We start from the raw sequence: 23,632 nt of genomic DNA on the forward strand, positions 1-23,632 counted from the left end.
AAAGGAAGACAAGTCTACGGCTGCTGAAATATGATTGCACTTTAATATACTTCTGACACTTACATGCTTCTTATTCGGCAGCGATGACATATGTGCTTTCGCTTAATAGAATATATATGGCGTTTTATTTCAGAGAGTAAATTTAATTAGATAATGTCACTCTTTATGTTGCACCATCTCACTTCATCTACTTTCCTTTATGATAAAGAACTTTTATTTTGTAGCCCAAAAACTCCCTGAATTTTAATATGCGTCTCCATTCTTCATTGATTCCAAAAAAAATGCAGCTACAGAAATGTAAAGCATTCTCATAAACCACTTCCCATAAATGTGAAATACAATCTCTCTTTATATACATGCTTGTAAAGAATGTGCGTTTTTTTTTTATTTATCACCAAGAGGCCGCGGCTCGTGGAATCAGCTCTATTTGAGTGTGAAATGGCAGCGAACATGACAAGTCACATACGTGACTGACTGTTTTACATCGATCGCGTCCCCAGAGAGAAAGTGTGACCTTCAGGAAGACAATGTGGAGCGAGCCATTTGTACATGTCCATCATCCTTAGTGGAAGGAAACGCTCCTTTGTGTGACCTGCCACAAATATCATACCATCTTCTGTGTGTCAGTGCACGGGCAACAAATGGAAGTGAGAGTTTAGCTCTGCATGACAGATGTGACCCCCTGGATGGAGAATTGCCACATTTTTAACCTGGATGATGTGTCGGAAGGGCCACGCGGTTGGTGTAGTAGTTTGCACTCAAGGGCCTCTCTGCATGCTGTCCGCATGTTTGCGTGGGTGTTCTTCGGTTTCCTCCCACAGTCCAAAAAACATGCAATATGGGGATTAGGTAAATTGGACACTCTAAATTGACCGTAAGTGTGAGATGTGAAGGGTTGTTTGTCTCTGTGTGGCCCTGTGATGGACTGGCGTATTGTCCAGGGTGTACCCCATCCATCACCCTGTGGCAGCTGAGATTGGCACAGCACCTTCATGTGGAGGATAAAGTGGTAGGAAGTCTTGCTGACTATATATATATATATATCCATTTGCTTTTTTGATAATTTTCTTCAGAACTATACAATATGAAGAGCAGATGTTGTGGATGCCGAGGACAGATTCATGTGTTAAACCAGTGATTGTGCCGTGGGCGGCAGAAGAGCAAACAATAAACTTATGTGAGAGGAGAAAACACTTAGTTTAAGTAAAATCAGCACAAGTGTCACTTATTAAAAATTAAATTGAATTGATGATATATCGATATAAATAGGTTCCCTTGGGGCAATGAGTGTAGAATAGCTTGACATTTGCTTTCTCGCAGAGAGTGAAGTGAAAAGATGAATACCGCTCTAATGTACGTGTGGTAAATCTGAAAGTTCATTGAGTCGTCATACAGCTGAGCATACAGTTCATAACATTGCATGTGTCATGAACGTATTGTTCACATACATGCTATGAAGTTTCACACATATTATTGGAGTATCCCATAGAGGCCAGGCATGTCCAAAGTCTGACCTGATGGTCAGATATTGTACGGTCCACAGCTTCAGTTTTATAATGTATTATTTATGGTCAGGGACGGAGTTGTGCTTTGAAACCAGGGTCTAAGGGTTTGTAACCCAGTCATGACAGACAGAGACATGCATTCCCCTGTTATTATGTTATTATGTGTAAAAAAGAAAGAAGCTCCTGCATGGCTTATTTGGTTGCATTGTCATTTAAAAATGATAATTATGACAATGAATATACAATCATTATTATATGTGTACGGAGCCCCCGAAGTAAAATGAGAAAAAAAAAATAAAAAAAATGGAAATCTCGAGTTTCAAAAAAAAAAAGATTTTTGGAAACTCAAGATTACATTTTTTTTTTTTTTAATTATAATTTTTTTTTTCCTCATGTCACTTCGGGGGATCCGTACATTTGTTACTTTTACTGTTAAAAAAAGGTCTGATGGGACCATTGGCCCCCATCTTTACATAATCAAATCACACTGTCCCTGCTCGAGGGGCCACAAACATTGTAACCCTTTAACCTTCATGGTTACTTTGGCGGTTACTTCTGAGATCATGACAAGTTGTATATCCTGGCCTTATTTATTTTAAACCAAGGTGTAAAGAGGATACATTTCCTATATGTGATCATGTGCTCGACAGTCTCATGGTGATACAGGACTCCAGAAGTCACCACACGCAGCCAAGAAATTATCTGGCACAAAACCTCAATCATGCATCTGTTTTTTCGGTAATTAGCTAACTTTAACCGCTTTTTTGTTCGCTGTTAGTTTTGTTCTCAAAGCTCTCACTTTTCCGGGGTTTATCTGAGGACTTTCATTAATGATTCACCACATGCCTGTAGGAAGCTCCCTACCTGTCCAGTCCTTGACCCCCTCGTGCTCACTATTCTCTGGTATGAAAATTGAGAGATGCACATCGTTGCAAAGATGTGAAGTGTCTTTGACTGCTGTTTTTTGACTGCTGTCTTTTCTGTGTCAAAGGAAAAGTTCACGTCCTTGTGTGCCAGTCTGCATTATTACGTCTGACATTATTATTTATAGGAAAACCTTCAGCCACACCAGTTTGTGACCAAGAATTCAGTGAAATACCTTGAGATTTATACGTGCAAAAACACTTTGCATTGTTGATTTATTTGTATGCCAGATGGAGCTGCAGTAAATTATAGTCTCAGTCGGTATGCAAATGGTAAAATATGAGCTAATGCACCCATCTAAAATAAAGAGATTATGCCTTTGCTTTAGACTTTTAGACTCATTTTGGTGGCCAGATTATTGTTGTCTCATGAAATGGTTGTTTTGATTTTTGTGTGAGTTAATCCAGGTTGAACTAAGCAAACACACTGTTCTGAAAAGCAGCCACTTTACAAATGGGATCATTGTTCAGTGTTATTCGAGGTTATTTCTCCAATGATTGCTTTTCTGCGAGTCTCTTTCAAAAATCCAAGCTCAGTGTTTGACACAACCTTTATTTTTTATGCGAGACAATAATTTGTATTTCATTTAGACAAGCCAATGTCAGAAAATAAATCTCCAATTTAATGAAATTTGTCAAGTGCAGTGAAATGTTTTACGCCTGTCTGGTGCATTTTTATTTTATTTTATGCATATATGGAAACTGGGACCAGTATTCTTACCAAACACTGGATACACAAGTAAAATAGAAAAGAGAGTTACACTTCACTGAGCTGGTGTGAATATTTTTAGTCCAATATGTGGTAAAAAAAAATAGTTTAAATCTTCAACAATAACCAGGTTAAATGTGCTTAATGTTGTCAGTGCCTGAACAATACAAACAGTGACCTATGAAATAACACTGTGTAACACAGCAAATCACAGAATTGAATCCATTCCACTGAATTGATGTGACCTTTCATGGACCTTTTTATACACATTGCAGGCTTTTCATTGCATAAACCTCTGTATTTTATGGCCCCATCGTTTACACAGTCACATGTGCATTGTCACATTTGGGGTGATCTATGTCTGTGCTTTTTGAGCTGAGCACTTAAAGGTGACTCAGTCAGGGTACAGTTCTGTATTTGCAGGGCATGGATGTTAACCGGAATCCATCATAAGGCAAATGAAGGGACCGCAGTGTTGTCAAGGACGCAGCTGGTCCTGTGTGATGCTGACACTTTCACAGATATAGGAGGACACGGGGCAAACTCTGACAGCTGTGCAGTATTTTGACTTTACAGTACAACAATTCATTGTTTTGAACATTTTAATACAAAGGAATTGCCAAATTGCAATTGTTCAATATTTGGCTGTTGTATGTTTTCTACAGATTAACACAAGACATTAAAAGAGTTCCTGTTGGAAACAATTTACATATTTAAGGTCTCAATCTTAGAATCATTAGAATACAAGGTCATTAAAGGTCCAGCGTAGAAATGAGGGTCATCAAGCAACACGTGTTGAATACAATATTTAAAATAACTTTGATGATTATCTCAAAATGTAGAATTGTTGTGTTTTTATTCCCCTTCCATGTAGTCTGCCATGTTGGTTGCAATATACATCTTCACCCCTAGATGCCACTAAACCCCACATACTAATCCTGGTGTATGGTAATGCTCCATTACGTTTTTTAAAATCTGTTCCACAATGATTAATAAACTCAAACGTGGAACTGACTTTGAAATAATTATATTGCAAATTAAATTGTATTTGCCATACTGGTTTTAAAAAAACATTTCAATCTGATATTTTACCCATATCGTGCAGCCCTGCTTACGAGTTTAGAACCACAATCAGATTTTGAGTTATGTCATCTTCCACAACTCAAGTACGCATACAAAACCAAAAAATACTCTGATGTTTTGTCCAAAAAGGATGTGAAGAGGCACAGTCAGTATGGGGATTAATTTGAGTGAAATAAATAGAATGTCTTGAGCAAAAGCAAAGGAAGGGAGACAGAATGGATAAATAAATAATCCAGTAAAGCTCCACTTAGTAGAAATGTTCCTGAAGTGCCAGCAGCAGCAGCAGGAGAAGGAAGACAAAGTAGAGTCCAGACGGTTTCCTTTCAATTACAGTGAAGCATCTGGCAGCACAAACAGTCTCGTAATAAACAACGTCCTCAGAACAACGGCTAAACCGACAGGATGTCTGTTTACATCACGACAGGCCGGCAGAAAATTCAACAAACTCGCCCGCAGTTCATTTGTCTGTTTAATTTTGGAAGCTAAATGTTTTACTCAACTGTTGCCTTATAAAGGTGAAATATAAGACACAGTTGGCTTACGACAGAACAGTGTAAATGTCTGGGTGAATTAGTCAAAGGTGTATGTGTTGTGTGCATGACAAAAGTTTCAACTACAGACGTGGAAATGAAATGGAAAAGCAGAATGCCAATTAGTACCAGTTTTTAGTATTTTTCTAAAAACTAGTCACCATACCTGACTTTAAAGGCGGCTGCAGGAAGGACCAACAACAAAAGTGATAATTTCCAAAATCTCAATTATGTAACCCTTGGGCACCATGGTGATATCGAGCAATGTCTTCCTCTACTGCCCTGAGAAGCAAAAATGGCAAAGGTGAGACATATACTGAAATTGGACATGAGGATGAATGAGCTTGAATGAGTCGCGCACACACACACACATTGGCCTTTCATCTGGAATGGCGAGGCAGCTGTGCCATTCTGGGCCAACAAATGAAAGTGTATCGTTCTGTTATGTCTCACTTGTCACTGTATCGTAGCTGCTGTGTATGACAGGTCCCATGACTCATGTATGTCAGGGTCATGAACAGAAGAAAACAGTGACGGGAAAGAGAAAACAATGATGGGGTTTCTGTTTTTCATGACGCTTTTGACAGTGTGGACCGTGACCATTTTACTATCGCGCTTACAGCATCCAGTGGGCATTTGTGGTTCTGCTCTGGAGTGGTTCAGGTCATATCTGACAGAAAAACTCCATGTGTATGGCTTGCTGGTTCTCAAGCCTTCTCTGCTTCCCTGTCATGCGGAGTCCCACAAGGCTCAATTTTAGGGCCCCTGCTTTTTTTTCCCCCACTTTAATTGCTTCCTTCAGTACATTGGGTATCTCCTTCCACAGTAATTTATGTATTCTTAAGGTGGAAGGTACTTGGTCAAACCACTTTGTCTTGAGGAGGTTGGACCGCCTTGAACTTTTTAAATTATAATGAAAGGAAGACAGAAGATTCTCCAGGTTCTCTTGCTTCCTGCCACAGTCCAAAAACATGCAATATGGGCATTAGCTAAATTGGACACTCTAAATTGACCATAGGTGTGAGTGTGAGAGTGGGTGGTTGTTTGTTTCTATGTGGCCCTGTGATGGACTGGCGAACCTCTCCTATCGACCTATGTCAGATGAGATTGGCACAGCTCCCCCCGTGACCCTCATGTGGAGGATAAAGCGGTAGAAGATGGATGGATGGATGGATGGAAGGCAGAACCATCATTGACCTGGCTTTTAAAATGGATAATGATTTTAAATTGGACCATCAAAATGGTGCAATATTGAAGTCCAGCTTTTTCCATTTAAGATAGTTAGCACAGGTAGAACATAATATCTCTCAAAGCAGCACTTTCAGACAATGATCCATGCCTTTATTACGTCTCAGCTCGAATACTGCAATGCACTTTATTTCAGAGTCTGCCAGTCTTACCTCTCGCGTCTCCAGCTTGTTCAAAATGCTGCTGCTCGTCTTTTAACTAGAGCACGTAAAAAAGACCACATTAGTCTGCATATCTGTGTATCAGCTGGAGCTGCACAATTAACTGTAAGATTATCAATATCCACGGCATTATGGTGAAAATCTGCAGTGCTGCAGGAATTGACTGGCCTTAAAAGTCCTGTATAGGTGGAAATTGTGAAAATTGCAATATCTGTCAAGATTATTATAATAATTATTGATATTTCTGACTTTAAAGTGCATCTACTAACATCTTCTCTGTGTATGTGTGTGCATTGCCGTACCTGCCCACCTGCTGTCAGTCTGTGTCTGTGAAGCAGCTCACTTTCTCTGACAACAGCCCTTTTGTGTCTCCATTGTCCTGAGCTGTTGCAGGTTATTTCCCCATCTATTGTCCTCTTCCTCACTGCCACAGGAATCATAATTCAACTCTAACCAAGCGAGAACCTTACAGCTGTGTCGAACACTGCTCCAGTTAGAGTTAGACGATCCTGTAAGCGATGAGCGGGGAAGAGAGCACAATGGTTTGGACACTTGTACCACGCTGTGGCTGGGAGGACCGGGCCTGTAAATGAACGTTTAAAAAACCAGTGCACACACTGCTCAAAGTGGACACATGAGGTGCTGCTACTGTTGAGGCCATTGTAACCTGCAGTTAGATATGTAGAAAACACATCAGACATTGTCCTTTCTGCTTGATATACTGCATGTCACTGCGTGTCACAGTGAAGTAATGGAAGAGTTTGAGATTGCTGGCTAGCGTGCTCTGCACTAAAACGCCAAAAGTGCTGTGACAAACAGCCCTTAATGTTGCAGAGAAGCTGAAATTGTATCACATATCTCATCTGACACCTGGCTGTCTTCCTGCTCCTGTCAAGGGAAAAAAAAAGAAAAAGTATTTGATTTGATATATTTGTTTGTTTGGATTTGAGTTTTAATGGCGTTAACTTTGAAAAAAAAAAAAAACTCCTTGAAACAATTTGTGTTTGCAAATCTGCATCCAATAGCAACATTGTGGTGTAGCAGAGAAACTGCAGTGTAATGGCAGTTTCACTATATGGCAGAGGCCAGTGCGTGGTTGTGGCTTGCACCGGTCCACTGGGACGGTTCTGTTGTTTCTGTTTATTTAACCAGAGTCTGCAGCCTGTCCAGCAGGATCAGCAACAGGACACTGTTGAGTAGATTCATTACGGAGTCTATGAGACGAGCCAAGGATGGAAGTCAGAGAGTTTGGTTGTGCTTGTGTTTTGTCTGGGACAGGGACCAAAGCGCTGGAGCGAGGCCGGGGTTTTGTTTTGACTCCGGTTAGTGAATGGAAATGAGGTGAAGTGCGGACCAGAGGTGGAAATTGAGACAAGGTGCTCTTGTGTTTTGTCTGGATCGTGGACCGTACATTTCGGGTTCCTCCTGAAACCATGCAAAATGGAAGTGAGAATATACTGAGGGGTCACTCGACCGTTTGTAAAAAGGAAATCACTTACTCATCTTCTACTGTTGTATCCTCCACATGAGGGTTGCAGCGGGGCACTGGTGCCAATCCCAGCTGACATAGGGCGAAAGGTGGGGTACACCCTGGACAGATTGCTAGTCTATCACAAGGTCACATAGAGACAAACAACCATTCACTATTTAGTAAAATAGGTGTGTCTTAGAGTGTTTAATTTGCATAATCCCCACATCTGCATGTTTTTGGACTGGGGGAAGCCAGAAAACCCAGAGAAAAACCACACGCACACAGGGCGAACATGCCAACTCCGACTGGGTCCCGGATCCGGGTCATAGGCAAATAGACGATAAAGCACGGCACATACGAGTGGACGCTATTGTGACAGCATGTCTCGTTGCAGGTGACACCTGTAAATTCACTGTTCCAGAATATAGACATGGCACTCTTCAGATTCTTATGGCTTATGTTGCGACTGGTTGGAGCCACATATGACAATGCTGTGCTATGACCACGGAATAAGAAAAAAAGAGGACTTGCCTCGCTTCTCCATTAGCTTTATATTCTGCCTCAGTAGTCCTTTAAATCCCTCTCCAGTGCTTCCTGACAGTTTGTCTTCTTAATAAGCTGCACGGCCACATCCACCCTCTTCATTTTTTTACAGCCGGACTGATGAGAAAGCCACAATAAATGGGGAATCGCGGGAGAGGAATCTAACACCAGTTAATGGGCCTCCACGGGAATATGTGATTTTGAATGGCTGGGATGTTGTAACCACTACACCTTCGCTGGCCTTTCACTGTCTGCGTTCTGCACCACCTGCTGCTAAAGTGGCCTCGTCTGAGAATTATAATCACAAAATTTGCATTTTGGGTCACATGGATGGATGGATTGTGGGTTTCGGTTGAAAGAATATGCTTGGCCAAATGTGGCCCAGTTTCACATGAGTATGAGCTCTAAACAACACAACATGGTGACGCTTATGTGCTCTGAGACGGAGCTTGTTTTAAGTGCCAGCGAGTGACTTATATACTGGGAAATTAATTGTCCTTTTCTTTCAAGTCCCTTTGTTTTACTTTCATGCACTAAAGGCTCTAAGTAAGAAAAACCAACACAGTTCACAAGATGCCTCGACTATTGAGATTTTTAAATCGTCCTTAAAAACATATTTTTATTCCTTGGCATTTAACACAGGTTGAGCTGACTCCTGTTGCTTTTGTTTGTTTTTTTGTGTTTGCCTCTTATATTTGCTATGCTTTTTGTTGTTTTCTGTTTTTTAATTGTTTTTATGTTTTATGTGTTTTTTTATGTTTTTATGTTTTTTTAGGCTTTCTATTTTTTTATTGCTTTTATTAGTATTGGTATTTGATGTCACTATGTACAGCACTTTGGTCAACCTGGGTTGTTTTTAAATGCGCTATATAAATAAACCTTATTATTCAAATATTTTTATTGAATTTTCAATTAAACAATTACAACAATGGGGTTAATCATCAGGGTTATCATTATCTTGTGCAGGCACAGAATATTTGTCATTAAAATAATCAATGAATGGCTGCCACACATTGTAGAATTTCTGAGTACAGCCTTGAGAGGAATACCTCAATTTTATATAAATAAACCTTGACTTGACTTGACTTGACTTGACTTGACTTGACTTGACTTGACTTGACTTGACTTGACTTGACGAGATGTAGTCGGGAGTCCATATATATAAGTTGTCAGTTATCTGAAGGCTGTTATCTGACACACTGTTTTACGTTTCTCTCACAGAAAGCAGCGTTCACGAGGGAAGCACCGGCAACGACAACGATGGCAGCATCTGTGGCAGTGACTCTGCCTTCTACAGACAGAGCGAAGGTGAGAGATGACTGTTTTGATTTTTTTTTTTTTTTTTTTTAAACGGGGGCGAATGGTTTATTTCAGCCACAACCATAAGTGACATTACAGTACTCTGTCGCCCGTTATTATGTTTGCAATATTGATTTTCTTTTCACCATTCATCCCTTTTTTCCATTTTCCTAAAAGGATGTCTTGTGTTTATTGCCCATTAAATGTTGCTTTAACAAATAGACACCACTCGGTGTACAGAGTGGGGGGTGGGGGGGGGGGTGGATCTCTTCTGTGCAGTTAATGGCAAACACACACAGAGACAGCCATTAACAGTGAGCGCACACTGAAATCCACACAGAAACAACAGCGCTGACCTCTCGTACAAACGCACCTTCACGCAACAGACACAAACACACATACATTTTCTAACAACTAAATGACTCCAGTCTAAAAATAAAGTCATTCTTCAGTAATTATGGGTTGTTTATGCAATGATCAAGATCTGCCATTTCGTTAATGGCAGCTCTTCAGAGGCTCACATATAAATGATGCTGCCATTAGGTTGTTGTGATTACATGGACTGTATCAACACAAACTCTTTCTCCTTCAGCTAATGGTTCAGCACTATAGGACTAAATGACAGTTTTTAATGAGTGGGGGGAGTCACATTAAGACTTGGTAATTTACAGCCGCTAATTAAGCGAATAGAAAAGGAAATTGTGTCGGAGAAAGTTTGCGTTATTGCAAAAGTGTGACTTTTTCACAGACATCAGACATCTGTCTGCTGCCGTTTTAATTAATAGATTCGACTTTAACTTTCAAAGGGTAATGTTATTTTTTTTTTAGGCTTTCATTAGGCTGCTTGGAATAATGAAAACTGCGAGTAAATATGTCGTTTTCATGGTTTATGAAACGCAAATTGTGACTAAATCAACGAGAAATACAATGTATCTGGAGGAGAAAGGGAAGTAAAATATAAATGAACATAAACATTGTTATATATGTTATATTGTTATATAATGCATTTAACAGAGCTGTGCAAGGTAACATTCTAAGCGTTTGTAATGACTCCATTTGGTTGATTAAAATCAGTTATTAAAACATGTTTTGTTTGCCTGAAATGTAAATTTGTAATATATATATAGGTATATATATATACACATGTATATATATGTGTGTGTGTGTGTGTGTGTATATATATATATATATATAATTTATAAAGAAAAAAACGGCTAAAATAAACAGTATGAGGTTCATTTATATGATTTTATTCTTTGTTCTGCTTGTTTTCTCACACAATGTGAGGGTCTAAGATAGATGCTGTCACTTTACTGTAAAGCCTTTTGAGGCAAAGTGATTTAACTAAACATGACGTTTTTATCTCAGGACTGAGACACCACCTAAAGCAAAAAATAACTGACAACATTGAGGTTATTTGAAATGTTGTCACTTGCTGGCCGATGAGTTACTTGTCCAAGCTCTATTCCGCGCTGTTCCTCATATTTTATGCTGTCGTGGTCTTTCGTGTCACAAACGGCTTCGTGTTGCTGCTTCAGCTCCTCCAACTGCCTCCGTGAGCTTGTTTTTCAGACGCCAATCTCTAATCATGCTCACCTTTTTAACCCCTAGGGAAACATAAATATCTGTTCCAAATGTCATGGCAGTCCATACGTGGCAATCCGAGGAAAAAGTCTGGGATTACTTAAGACATTAGGATTCATCCTCGGGGGAACAGTGAATGTTCTTACAAGCTTTAATGGAAACTTGTCCGATATTTGTAGAAACACTGTTTTCCACAGATCTTTGCTCACACAGCACCAAGGAAGTTGAAGAACGTGTGTAGCCGTGTTCTAGACGCGTATCATGTTTTTACAAATGTCTATGTGTATGTGTTTGATAACAGGACACAGTATGGCAGAGACGCTCACAGTCGCCCTGCGTGTTGCTGAGGAGGCTATAGAAGAGGCCATCGCTAAGGCAGAGGAGTTCAGTGACAGCTTGGTGAGAACCCCTCGGATCCTCATCCTCCTTCTCTCCACCTTCTCTGTCATTCTCTCTAGTATCAGTGGGATGCAGGCCTGGCGTTTGACTCGGACACTAATTTTGCTCATTCTGTGTGTGTAGGAGAAGCAGAATGAGGCTCGGTATCTGCGCGACCACAAAGAGGAGCTCATAGAGGAACTTGCAACAACCATTGTACAAAAAGTAGGTTGAGTTTACTTTACTTTTTTATATAGGCGAGTTATCAGCCTCATTCACATAGTGGAAAATAAAGCTCCAATCTTCATCTTGTCTTTGTTTCATCCAAGTAGAGGAACAAGCTCAGTAACTTTTGAAGTGATATTACTCTCACTATGATTATTATTGTTAATATTTTATTCAAAATTACATTTGAATGAGACAGAATTTGAATAATTCTTGAATAACACTACATTAAAACAATAAGTGAAGACAAAATGAGCTTTTAGAATTTGCTGACAATCAGGTTGTTAACAGTAAAATAAAAAGTTGTACTTTAATCACCACTTTAAGGTTGATGGTGCATCATTTTGCATGCAAATCCAAATAAATACTGGATTATTGTTGTTTAGAGTTCAATCACAATAAATTGTTCATGGCAAAGTGCAACATTATGTTGTGGAATGTTTCAATTTGCCTTGATTATTACACTTCATTATGCAAATGGAGATCGCTCTATGTGAACACATCTCCCAGCTGTCATGTTTTTGTCTTATTTCACTTCCTTCCTCCTTTTCTCTTCAGATCATCCAGAGGAGGAAGCATTCGGAAATGCAGACAGAGTACGACTTTGTCTGGCCTCAGCCTCAGTCTCTGATCCAGACCAGTGAACTTCCCTCTCCATCTCAACCTCATACTTCTTCTCAAGGACCACAGGAACCCCTCAAAACCTCCTACTCCCTCAATGTCAGTGTCTACTTCCACTCAAACTGTTCAAACTAAAACATGTAACACAGCAAGTGCCAAACATTTAAAGTGAGGTCAAAACACACGCTGTTTGCAAACTGCTGATTCTTGTGCAGCTTGTGTTTAAAGAAGGTCGGTTTGGTTTGTTTTCCCAGTGTTCACACACTGCACATTCCTCACTTCATTTCACAGCACATATATAATGCTTCTCTGTCTGTGTGTGTGTGTGTGTTTTGGTGTGTCGATCAGCCATTGTCTCCATGTGTTTGCCAGGTTTGGAAAACACAGGAATGTTGTGGTTGACAGGAAATGAACTTGAACTTTTCAAACACACCAGCCACATGTGTCGATGTGATCCCATTTAAGCGTATGTTGGTCTGTTTATTTTTGATGGATTTTTGTAGCTGTTGTAACGTCTGTCGCACTTCGGATTAATCCTTTTTGCAAAGCTGTAATGCCACAATTATTATTTTTGCACTCTGGTACAGATAAAAAAAACATAAAGTCTGGGGGTTTGATCCCTGGCGCTGCAAGTCTATGTTCCCATGTGTCCTTGGGCAAGACACTTAAGCCCATATTGCTCCTGACAGCTGTGCCAGCAGTGTGTGAATGGATATGACAGACGTGTGGTAGAAGAAGCCCTGCAAATAGATGCTGTATGAATATTTAAGTGAACTGGCGAATGGCAAAAGTGTAGCGTGGACACTAGAAAAATGCTATGTAAATATGGATTTAAAGAAGAAATGAAACTGTTCTGCTATTTCCTAAGAATTTCACTGTGGATTTGTTTTTAAAGGTTTAATACTTACATTTTCTGCCACTAGATGTTGCTGTAGCAACAGCATCTTGGACCAAAACAAATGCACATTGGCACAGTTTCCCTCCCAGAGTGAGAGGCAGATACTAAAATAAGGTAGACAGGGTGTTTCCGATTTAATAGTATCGTGGTGGGCAGTTTACAGTATTTGTGTGCTCTGAAAGATGTGAAAGTGCAAAGTGATTTCAAACCAAAACAGATCGATTCAGATTGCTGGTACATACACACACACATACACCTGGCAGCAGCTGTGTTTTGTGGAGATTTGTCTCTATCCGATGTGAGCGAAGCATCAAAGCGCCGCTTCCTGGGGCTTTTCACTTTTTCTCGTTGTTTCACTCAGTGAAGATCAAAGTCCTGTGAAATGTGTGTGTGTGTGTGTGTGTGTGTGTGTGTGTGTGTGTGTGTGTGTGTGTGTGTGTGTGTGTGTGTGTGTGTGTGTGTGTGTGTGTGTGTGTGTGTGTGTGTGTGTGTGTGTGTGTGTGTGTGTGTGTGTGGAGGGGAGGGAGAGTGCATCCCCATGGGACGAACTGTGTTTAACAGCTCTAACAGCAAAAACACACAGTGAGACACAAAGTATTCAAATACGTACTCAAAGATTAGATGTTTCCCCCGCTCAAAAACACCTGATTCAAATGGTCAGCTAGTCAGTGAGCTCTGCTGAAGCCTGATAATGACCCAATTATTTTGAATCAGGTGTGTCGGAGCAGGGAAACACCTAAAACATGCAGGACAGTGGCTCCCCAGGACCTGTTCTGGAGTAATATGACCATTAACATATATATATTTATATATATATATATATATATATATATATATATATATATAAATATGTCTTATACAGTGACTGTTCACTAGATTTTAATGCAAGTTTATGCACCTGAATGACTCATTAGCAGTCTAACACCCCCTCAAATCAAAATTCCAATGATTATTCCTATCATTTAGGCTCTTTTTCTGTTAATTTTTGGAACAATGCACATCCTAATCCACGTGTGAAACTCAAGGCCTGAGGGCAAAAGCCACAACCAAAAAACGATGTGGCAGTGAAAGCTTTCTTTATTGTGGCTGAAGAAATCACCCGTGCTTCAAAGTCTTTTTCTGAGGGTGCGTTTTTGATGCAGTGCATGCTGAAGGTGTGTGTGTGAGCAGGTCTGCTCCGACCAGATACAGACTTTTTAAACTGTTAGTTTGTCAAGAAACACCATCGCAGACCGGGTTACATCTATAATGTATCATATTTGTATCTTGAATAAGTAATAAATACAGAAAGTTATTTAGCAATATGTTGTGGAGTAGTTACCTTTATTTGACATTATATTTGGTTATTTTTAGTTACATTTATTCTGTATGACAGTTGCATCTGGCCCTTTGAGGGTAACCATTATGCTGGAGTTTGACACCCTTGTCCTAATCTAACATCTTTATGAAGACATAATGGTTCTACATTCATAACACAAGCTCCCTCAATCTTTCTCTCGCTCACACATAAATGAAAAGAGAGACTTGCAGAGCGCCTTCTGTCTGTGTCAGGTTATTTAGTTGTTTACTAGCGCCATCTGCTGGTGAGAATTTACACTCACAGCCACAGTTTCTCAAGCACTTCACTGATGAAGTATCTGTTACTGTATCTGATGATGGCTGCTGGGCCACCGCTGCAGTGTTTGTTCACCTGCTCAGATTAAGATTCAATCAAAAAGAAGCTGTTCATAATTCAGTATACGCCTTTGAAACAGGCTATTTATTCTAATAATGTGTGTGCATGTGTGTGTGTGTGTGTGTGTGTGTAGAGGTCACGCTCGGCGTTTTCCCTCACCAGTGACGACTCCCCAGAGAAAGGTCCAGAGGAGGTGGGCGCAGGAGCAGGCGGCAACCTGCAGGAGTATTCTTCTCTGAAGAGGGACGCCAAAGCCACGTCTCTGCCGAGCTGGAAGAGCGTCGATCGCCTGGACAACTCCAGTAAATATCAATACAGGCCGTCACTTTCAAGTTCTCATTACATTTCTCAACTGATGCCAGTTCTTTCTTCCAAGAATTTAGCAAAAAGATTAATTGAAGGATCGATTTCGAGCATATCCTCCAAATACCTTGCTGATACTTTACAATAGATTAGGATGTGGCAGCAGTCCAGATTTCTGCTTGAGTTCTGTTCCTGATCTTTTATGTATGACTCATAGATATAATATATTTCAATTATGTACTGATTGTTTTCTATATAAATAAACTTTATAGCATCATCATGATGTAGAAACATTGAGTGATTCTATCTTCATTGATGGATACTAATTATTCATATTTGGAAAAGATATTTCACATTATTGCTTCATATTTACTGTTTCCCTGCAATGTACATATGTAGCTCTCTATAGCCTTTTGTTATACCTCTGTAAGATCTTTCAAAAACTTTTTATTAAGGATTTTTTTAAGGGGAAAGCATCTCTTTAAATCCCTCCCACAAGCAAATCAAGGAATTAAGGGAATTCTGTTCAGTCAGACTAACTGAAAAGCATTAGAAATAAAGTATAAATAAAGGTAAGAATAACTTAATAACTGGAACGGAAAGACATTTTGAAGCTTTTCCACACACAATTCAAACAAATCAGGAAACAAGTACAAGAAATCATATAGAAGGGGTAGAAATAAAGTCATTTTAAAATCGCGTGGTCATGTTTCAGGTGCATCTTCAGTGCTGCAGAGCCCAGACGGTAACTGGATCGCTCTGCACAGTTCTCAGCTGTCTCGGCCCAGTCTGCTGACCAAGAGGAAGAGCTTGGTGTTCAGTGTGTTGGAGAAGGAGTCGGGCGTCGTCTCGGCTTACGACGAGATGGGATCCGACTCGGAGGAGGACGAGGGCGGCTGGGGCGCAGCGCTGAGACAGTTCCGGCGCAAACTGTCCGACGAAACCTACTACACTGACTCACAGCATGACCCGGAGTGGACGTACACGCAGCACCTTCCCGTGACATCACCGTCCTCTGGCCAGTACACCAACACCGAGACTCTTAACTCGGACTCTGAGGCTTCGTCTGTGCTGTCCGCTTGTCCTCGCAAACCGCCTCATGACTTGCTGAGAAAAAAGGGACCACCGGATACACACCTGCACCCTCATCACCAACCGCTGTACCACCAACACCTTCACCAGAACTTCTCCCCGTACCCTGTACATTCAGAGGCACTGGATGTGAACTTCAACCCTAAGGTTCTTTGTCTTTCATAGCACAGGGATTAATATAAACATAGATTTTTTTGTGATCTGTGAAAATGTTTTCTTACGTTTTACCCTGTGTTGCTGTTCCCAGGTGATGGGGGACAGCAGTGAGGCCGAGGAGAGCCAGAGCGACCCCATTAAGAGGTCACGGCGGCGGCGAAAAAGCAAAAGAGAGTCCTCAACGGAGCAAAGCAAGCCTGCAGCCCAGAGCCACACACAGTCCATCTATCCATTAGTACAGGTAAGCTATCACCAGCACACTTCATTATTGCCTTTAGTTGACCACAATTCTCTTTAAAACCCTATATGGGTAGTTGTGAAATCTCCATAAGACAGTAAATCTTTTTTTATCTGACAAAGCATTTTGTTTTGTTTTTTAAAGCTGTAGTGCGTAAATTGTCGATTTTGTTTTTTTATGTCATTATTCTGCCTCTGTTTGGTGTTTATGAACAGAATCGATGTTATATGTGATAAGATAAATGTGTTATTTGATCATCAGACAGTGGATCTGAGACACGTCTCATTCCCACAACAGAGGAAAATAGTATAAATTTTAAAAAAATGGTCGAAAACTGATTTAAAAAAATTGGTTGCATTAAACAAACACAGCAGCATCATAATGATTTTAAGTTTTTTCTTCATTTGACCAAGTGGAAAAAAATGGTTGAAATGCCCTTTAAAACAGACTCTGTCAAACAATACTATCAGACCTGAGTGAGGGAATGTTTGTGTGTATACAGTGGCAGTTCTGCAGTGGGTTGCTGATTGACTATGTTTTTTTAGGCACTAGAATTCACTTCTGAAACTTTTTGTGGGTTTCCTTGCCGTGCCGTGCCGTGCCGTGCCGGTACTGTATAGTGGAAAAGCGGCATATACACAGCTATACTGAGAAATACAGGGACTAGTGTGTAGCTTATAGGCTTAATCAACATTGTGTGAACTAATTTGACAATGGATTAAATGTAATGGACATGTTTCAGAGTTACGCACTCCAGCTTTAACATGTAGATATTCTATGACTGTATCCTGCCTCTAATCCTGTGTCTCTCAATTCAAGGAGAACAGTGGTTTCCTGCTCAATGCGCTGCTCAAGAGGGGTTTAAGCGAGGAACAGCCAGTATCAGACACTTTTACCGCAGCTGCATCGGACACTTTTGGATTAGATGCCATGACACCAGATCCTGAAGATTTGGACACGGTTGCCCCAAACTCAGCTGCCCTAAGTCCACCACAGCCCCACTCTCTACCTCCAGCGTCCCAGCACTCGGCCAGCAGCACAGGGCCTGGAGATCCTCTGGAAGAGGAATTAAGGTCCAGGCTGAGTCAGCTGGTCAAACGTACAAACAGCAAAGACAACAGCTCATCTGAGGACGAGTGCGCGAAGTGGCCCGTAGAGAGACAGGCAGATAAACCAAGTGACAGACAGAGGGAGAAGACAAGGCCAAAAGACACAGAAAGAGAGAGACAGCGGTTAAGTGACAGGTTAAGAGAGGCAGCAAGTGATACAGTGGAGCACGTGAATGGACAAGAATTGAAAAGCACCGAGAGACTAATTAAGAGTCCTTTGACGAGAGTTCGGGAGAGGAGGTTAGAGAAAGGTGTGGAAAGCTTGGAGGAGAGAGTAGACGCGAGGGAACCAATGAGAGGAGACAAACGAGAGACACATAGACATAGTAAGAGGCAACATAAACGAGACGTGGAGAAGGAGAAAGGAGGCGGAGGGAGGAGTGGTTCAAGCGCCAGTTCACCTGCTGTTACACCTTCTTCCCACCAGGAGGGGGTGCTACCAGACAACCAGGTGAGGAGATGTGAAGTATCGTAGATTAGATGTGTATCCATGCTGTCCTTGTCACTGCTTCGTTTGAGCTGTTCATCTGTCTGTACGCTGATTATTTTCTACTCATTCTTTTCCTGTTTCACCGTCTGCATCTTCTCATTTTAAATCCTTTGTTTTACAATCACAAATGTCCTTTGTCCGTCCTCCTAGGGTTTTCCTCTTTGTACTTCTCTTCTTTTTGCTTCTGTCTGTGTGTGTGTGTCTGTCTGTCTGTCTGTCTGTCTGTCTGCGTGTGTGTTTATGTATCAGAAGAGACAGAATGACTTGAAGCCACAGCAGAGGCTTCAGTTGCTCTCATCTCTCTTACAACAGGTGAGATATGAACGAGAAAACAAGAGCATCCTGGGATACCGTCATGAAGTACAACCCAGCACACATTCACACATCCCTATGCTTTTCATTATGTTTGCATAGTGGTTGCATGAGTTGAACAAATGGGCTGAATGTTATTTGTTATTTTTTTTATCATTTTCCATATGCAGACACTTAAAGTTTTTTTTTTAAATTTAACTCTAAATGAAATTTTTACAATCTGTCACTTCACAGCTTTGCATGAATTCTATGGGAAGACGTGTATCACGGAAGAGCCGCAGACTTCATTTAATCATCGCTAAAAACACGACGAGCTCACTGATTAGAAGCCGCGTGTGACAAGTATTGATATTTTCACGTAGTAAATACACTCCATTCATGAGCACAATGGCCCAGTTCAACCCACGCAAAGTCAGACAACGATAACACATACACACACTCACACTAATGAGCTCAGGTTATAAACAAGTGTTTCGTCCGAGGTGTGTGAATAGATGTCGGTCATATGCCAGACTGATTTGTTATAGGAGCTTCTGTGAGCAATGCTTGTCCCTCACAAAATGTATGACACAAGTGTAGCGTGACCTGCTTCCACTCATTAGAATGACTTATATCAATATGATGTCTATTTGGTATTCGTATTGTTCAAAGGTCTTAGGCCACCATTAGTTTTGTTAACAATGCTTGAATGACCAGTATAATTATCTCTAAAAACAAAAACAGCTACCGTTTAGAGTATTATTTATATTATATATATTATATATATTTATATTAATATTTAGTGTGACCTACTTTTAGCATAACCTGGAGTGAAACCCTAATAATCACATACTAACTAAACTACCTCTGCACACGTAACCAGAAACATGACAAACACACAGAATGACTCAAACCAACCACAAAGATCCAATAAAAGAGCAGACATGGAGGCAAAAACGTATGAATTATGATCTCATAATCTGTCCATGGATGTATATATATATATATATATTTTTTTTTTTTTATTATTATTATTTATTTATTTTTTAACAGTTTAAGGTACTACTCAACCATTTGGTTAACCACACTTTAAGTCATTTTATCTCATTGAAAAGCTGAACTCACTAACACTAAGCTAGTGTGTCTATGAGATGAGTTTGTCAGACTCTTACCAAAGATCCATTTCTCCATCGACCAGCCAGTCGATGTCTAAGAACATCCATCTATGCTTTGACGTCTTCTTAAGATCACGTAATGGTGATTTTAAAAAAAAAAGAAAGATAAGAGGTCTGTCCCTCAGCCTCTCATCTGTCACCTAATTACCAAAGCACTGACCCTCATCTCTCTGTTATTCTTACATGCCTCTCCAGCCACTGGCTCAAACTGGGCCTTTCAGACGTTGTTGCGTTGTCCGGCTGAGAGGGATCAATACAAACCCCTCTGATCAAAGCTTTACATTTGTCTTTCTTTACAACTACTTCAACAAACAGCAGCCACCGTTTTTCATAGGCCAACCAGTAGTTTTCCCCAAATGAACCAATTCATTTGGGTTGGATAACGGTTCATAGACATTAATTGGAGACTTATACAACGTATATGTATAGAGTCATTTGATGCGTCCTCCTCCACTTCCCTCATGACTGCATTTTCCAGCTCAAGCTTATTTATTTTCTGCTGCTTCTCTAGGTCAAGCATATGCAGATGAATTCAAGAAAACAACTGATTACTTGTAGAAAATGTATAAAAAGTATATTTATAATGCAGCTTGAACACATGCGATTGAGATGCTAATGTCATTACGCTGCTTTATTACAAATTCTTTGTAAAAGTTAAATTGGTCGCTTAATTTTGTTCTGCTTGACTTTTATTCATAACGGTTAAATGCGTTCACTAGTCTAATCCCTTCAGGATGCACCTACTCACATTTGTGCCGTTTGTGTGTTTGTTCATAAAATGAAGCAGCAGTACTCGGCGGCCTCTCTCTGCAGCATCACCACAGAGGTGCTGAAGGTTTTGAACGCTACCGAGGAGCTGATCGGTGAGGCAGGAGGCGACAGCTGCACGCCGACTGAGTCCATGAGCGCGTCGCCGATCTCCAGCTGCTCCGAAACCCGCAGGCTGGACCAGAGGCTGACCAAGATGGAGGAGAATGTAAGTTAGTGAGCGGCTACGGCACAAAATGTTGGATCAACGTCAGTGTGAATTAACAGTGTGGGTCCATCTTCTCATTGCAGGTATACCTTGCTGCCGGTGCCGTGTATGGCCTTGAGGGGGCACTGGGAGACCTGGAGCAATGTGCCCGCAGCATAAGTAGTGGTACAGCAGACACAGAGATGGCATTCCTGGAAGACCAGGTAGCTACTGCTGCTGCTCAGATCCAGGAGTCTGAAATACAGGTACTAAAGGAGACAGTGTCATCTTATGAACCCCAGTTTTAAATTTCAAAAGTGAAATTCTCGGATATTAGTGCTTGGGCCAGCGAAAATGTAGATAATTGCTCCAAAACTACAAGAATAGTTGAACGTCTAGCACTGTACTCGACATTATTTGTTAAATAAAGTCATTTTTCCCTTTGTTTTTAGATATCAAACATAGAGGCTAGGATATCAGCTCTGAAAACAGCTGGGTTAAATGTGACAGTCTGCAATCGCTTCTCCAAGAGCAAGCCGAAGGCAAAGGTAACTCACTGCCCTTCAAGCTCCAGAATGACTATTGCATACTCTTAATCTTAATTAATCCAAGGTCATTTATCCAGTATCTGTGCGATATCGGTTGTTCAAGTTGACATTTTATCATCAAGTATTGATATGTTAAGCAATGAAAATGAGATGGATACACCTGCTCTAAACCACCAGGAGTGAGTAATAAAGCTGTTGTTTTTTTTTTATTACAGCCTCACACTCTTGACTCATCACGCCATCAAAGACGGAAGCTTCCAGCACCTCCTCTGAAAGGTACGGCCACACAAGTCCATGTTGCTCAATTTGGAGAAAAGACCCAAACAATTTTATGCAAAGAAAATACAATATGGAACAATCGGAAAATTGTAAAAGAAAATAATGTTTTTTGAAACTTTTTTTCCATTTTCATGTGAACGGAGGTCATACAAAATACAATATATGTATTGTATTCCTTATATATCCATTAAACAGCTAGGGAAAGAATGAGCATTATAAAAAAGAAACAGGATACATTATATTTCTTTGTGGTGTGCAAAATCATCAGTTATTAGCACTGAAACAACACAATTTTTATATACATTGAAAGGGAAAAATTCATTTTCTACATCATTCTAGGATGCGGAAGGTCGTTCCTGCTGTGATGTTCTCCCTGCCTTCTGCGTAATAATTTTCACTCATCAGATTAAACAAAAGAAAAGTGAGTCTGCTAACCTGTGCTGACTCATACAGAATACCACATCAATTCATACGCTCTGAACCACAAACCCTGCTCAGACACGAGGGGGCACTTTTATTCACCCTTAGTTAACATCACACATTTTGCGCTTTGTCCTGAGAGAAGAGATCGGCTGCTGAATGGATGGAGAAGTGAATGCATCTGCTAGAAAGGGAAATGAAAAGCTCCATTAGACGTAAACCAGCCAAAATAGAAATGCACACAGCACAGGAGGAAAAGGCTGTTTTGTCAACCAACAAGAAGTCGGTTCCTTTTCATGTGAGTGAATGGCCTTTTTTTTTCTTCATCAGCATTCACACAATAACTCTGATTCAGTGTGGCTTTTTCAGCTATAGCTTTATGGCCATAAAGACAGCACGTTAGATAAAACCAGCGTCCAAGATATGTAATCAAATCATTGGTTACAACTCTGAGTGTCCTTTTTATCAGTCTGTCACTGTATGCTGTCATATTACTTTCAGCGAAATTATATAGGTGGTCATATTTCAAGTAAGCCTGCTGTATACATCAGAATCACGTGTCACTCACTGTGTTATGTTTTTAGTTTTTTTTTTTTGGTTTTTTTTTAAAGTTACAGTATGTAACATTTAAATATAAGCAAATGTCTGTTACATTCAAACTATTGTAATATGAGTTCACACAATGCTGATAAAGCTCCACATGACTGTGTTTCTCAGTATGGTTGTATATTTGTTGTCACCATTTTTCTTGTCACCATTGAGCTTCATACAGCAGCACAGCAAACACTAAGAAGTACTCATTAAATGTTTCAGAAGTGGTTCCTTCAGTTAAAAATACGCCTGCAAACATGATTGTGTGATATTGAAAATGTGTGCACCGCCAACAGCAATCAAGCATTCCCTGAAAAACTGCCTGACTATGTGCCATTCCTAGCTGCTGCTGTTCCCTTCAACCTTGCAGCTCCAATTACATGTCCTGGCTGCAGTCTGAACAAGTGATGCTACGATAAAACGTAGAAGCACTGCATAGGAGCAGGGGAAAGAAAACTAGTTCATAGACCATAGTCTTAGAGACCGCAAACTGTTTTGGTAGTTACTCCAAAATCCACAATGTAACTTCAAAGTACTACTTTTCTTAATCCTGAGCTTTTTTTTTTTGCATTCCAGAAAAGTTGGAGCCAGAGCAGCAACTGAAAGTGGGTGTGCCAAAGTGACAGTTAGCAGCACAGCAAGTCCCTCAGGGCCCCTTCAGAGCCCCAGGGACAGGGGCCATTCTCATCCAGTGCCTTGACCTAGTGTCTGCCTCCAGCTCCAAGCCAATCAGGGACGATCACCTGCCCTGTGTGACCCACCAAGCACTCAGCCCGAAGCCAGGCACTGTACCACGTCAGTGAAACACTTCACACAAGACTTTCTCTTGTCCTTTTTCCTACTTTATCCTCCATTTCTCCTCATTAGCACCCGCATAATACTTCGTCAAGAAAGGTTGACGCAAACAGTCGATATCTGCCTTAAAACCTGCAACAACCCCCGTGACCCAACTCCAAAGGAATCATCTGTACAGGCATAGACGAAAAAAAAAGACCCCGTTTGCTCCTTTTGTCTGTTTGCAAGAGTATTGTGATTTAATGTTCAATGAAGATGTGACAAAACCACCTGAGATTTTTTTGTGATTCAGTGTCTGAAAAAGAGATGGAGCCATGTTTAATACAGCATGTTCTCT

At 40.5% G+C, this 23,632-nt stretch overlaps 1 protein-coding gene across 1 annotated transcript in view; it reads left to right on the top strand.

The window, feature by feature from the left end:
* Positions 1 to 23,123, top strand: part of myripb (myosin VIIA and Rab interacting protein b) — a gene marked incomplete at both ends in the record, with an annotated part of 98,698 nt that extends 75,575 nt beyond the window's left edge. Inside the window, 14 exons of the mRNA XM_083901546.1 lie at positions 9,395 to 9,481; positions 11,358 to 11,455; positions 11,579 to 11,659; positions 12,218 to 12,379; positions 14,987 to 15,155; positions 15,872 to 16,395; positions 16,496 to 16,645; positions 17,462 to 18,202; positions 18,491 to 18,553; positions 20,495 to 20,683; positions 20,767 to 20,928; positions 21,115 to 21,210; positions 21,426 to 21,486; positions 23,077 to 23,123. Coding sequence (XP_083757672.1) covers positions 9,395 to 9,481; positions 11,358 to 11,455; positions 11,579 to 11,659; positions 12,218 to 12,379; positions 14,987 to 15,155; positions 15,872 to 16,395; positions 16,496 to 16,645; positions 17,462 to 18,202; positions 18,491 to 18,553; positions 20,495 to 20,683; positions 20,767 to 20,928; positions 21,115 to 21,210; positions 21,426 to 21,486; positions 23,077 to 23,123 — 2,630 coding nt within the window. The remainder of the gene's footprint in view (positions 1 to 9,394; positions 9,482 to 11,357; positions 11,456 to 11,578; positions 11,660 to 12,217; positions 12,380 to 14,986; positions 15,156 to 15,871; positions 16,396 to 16,495; positions 16,646 to 17,461; positions 18,203 to 18,490; positions 18,554 to 20,494; positions 20,684 to 20,766; positions 20,929 to 21,114; positions 21,211 to 21,425; positions 21,487 to 23,076) is intronic.
* Between the last annotated feature and the right edge of the window lie 509 nt (positions 23,124 to 23,632).

Source organism: Microchirus variegatus (assembly GCF_963457635.1).
Source record: "Microchirus variegatus genome assembly, chromosome: 15".
NCBI lineage: Eukaryota > Metazoa > Chordata > Actinopteri > Pleuronectiformes > Soleidae > Microchirus > Microchirus variegatus.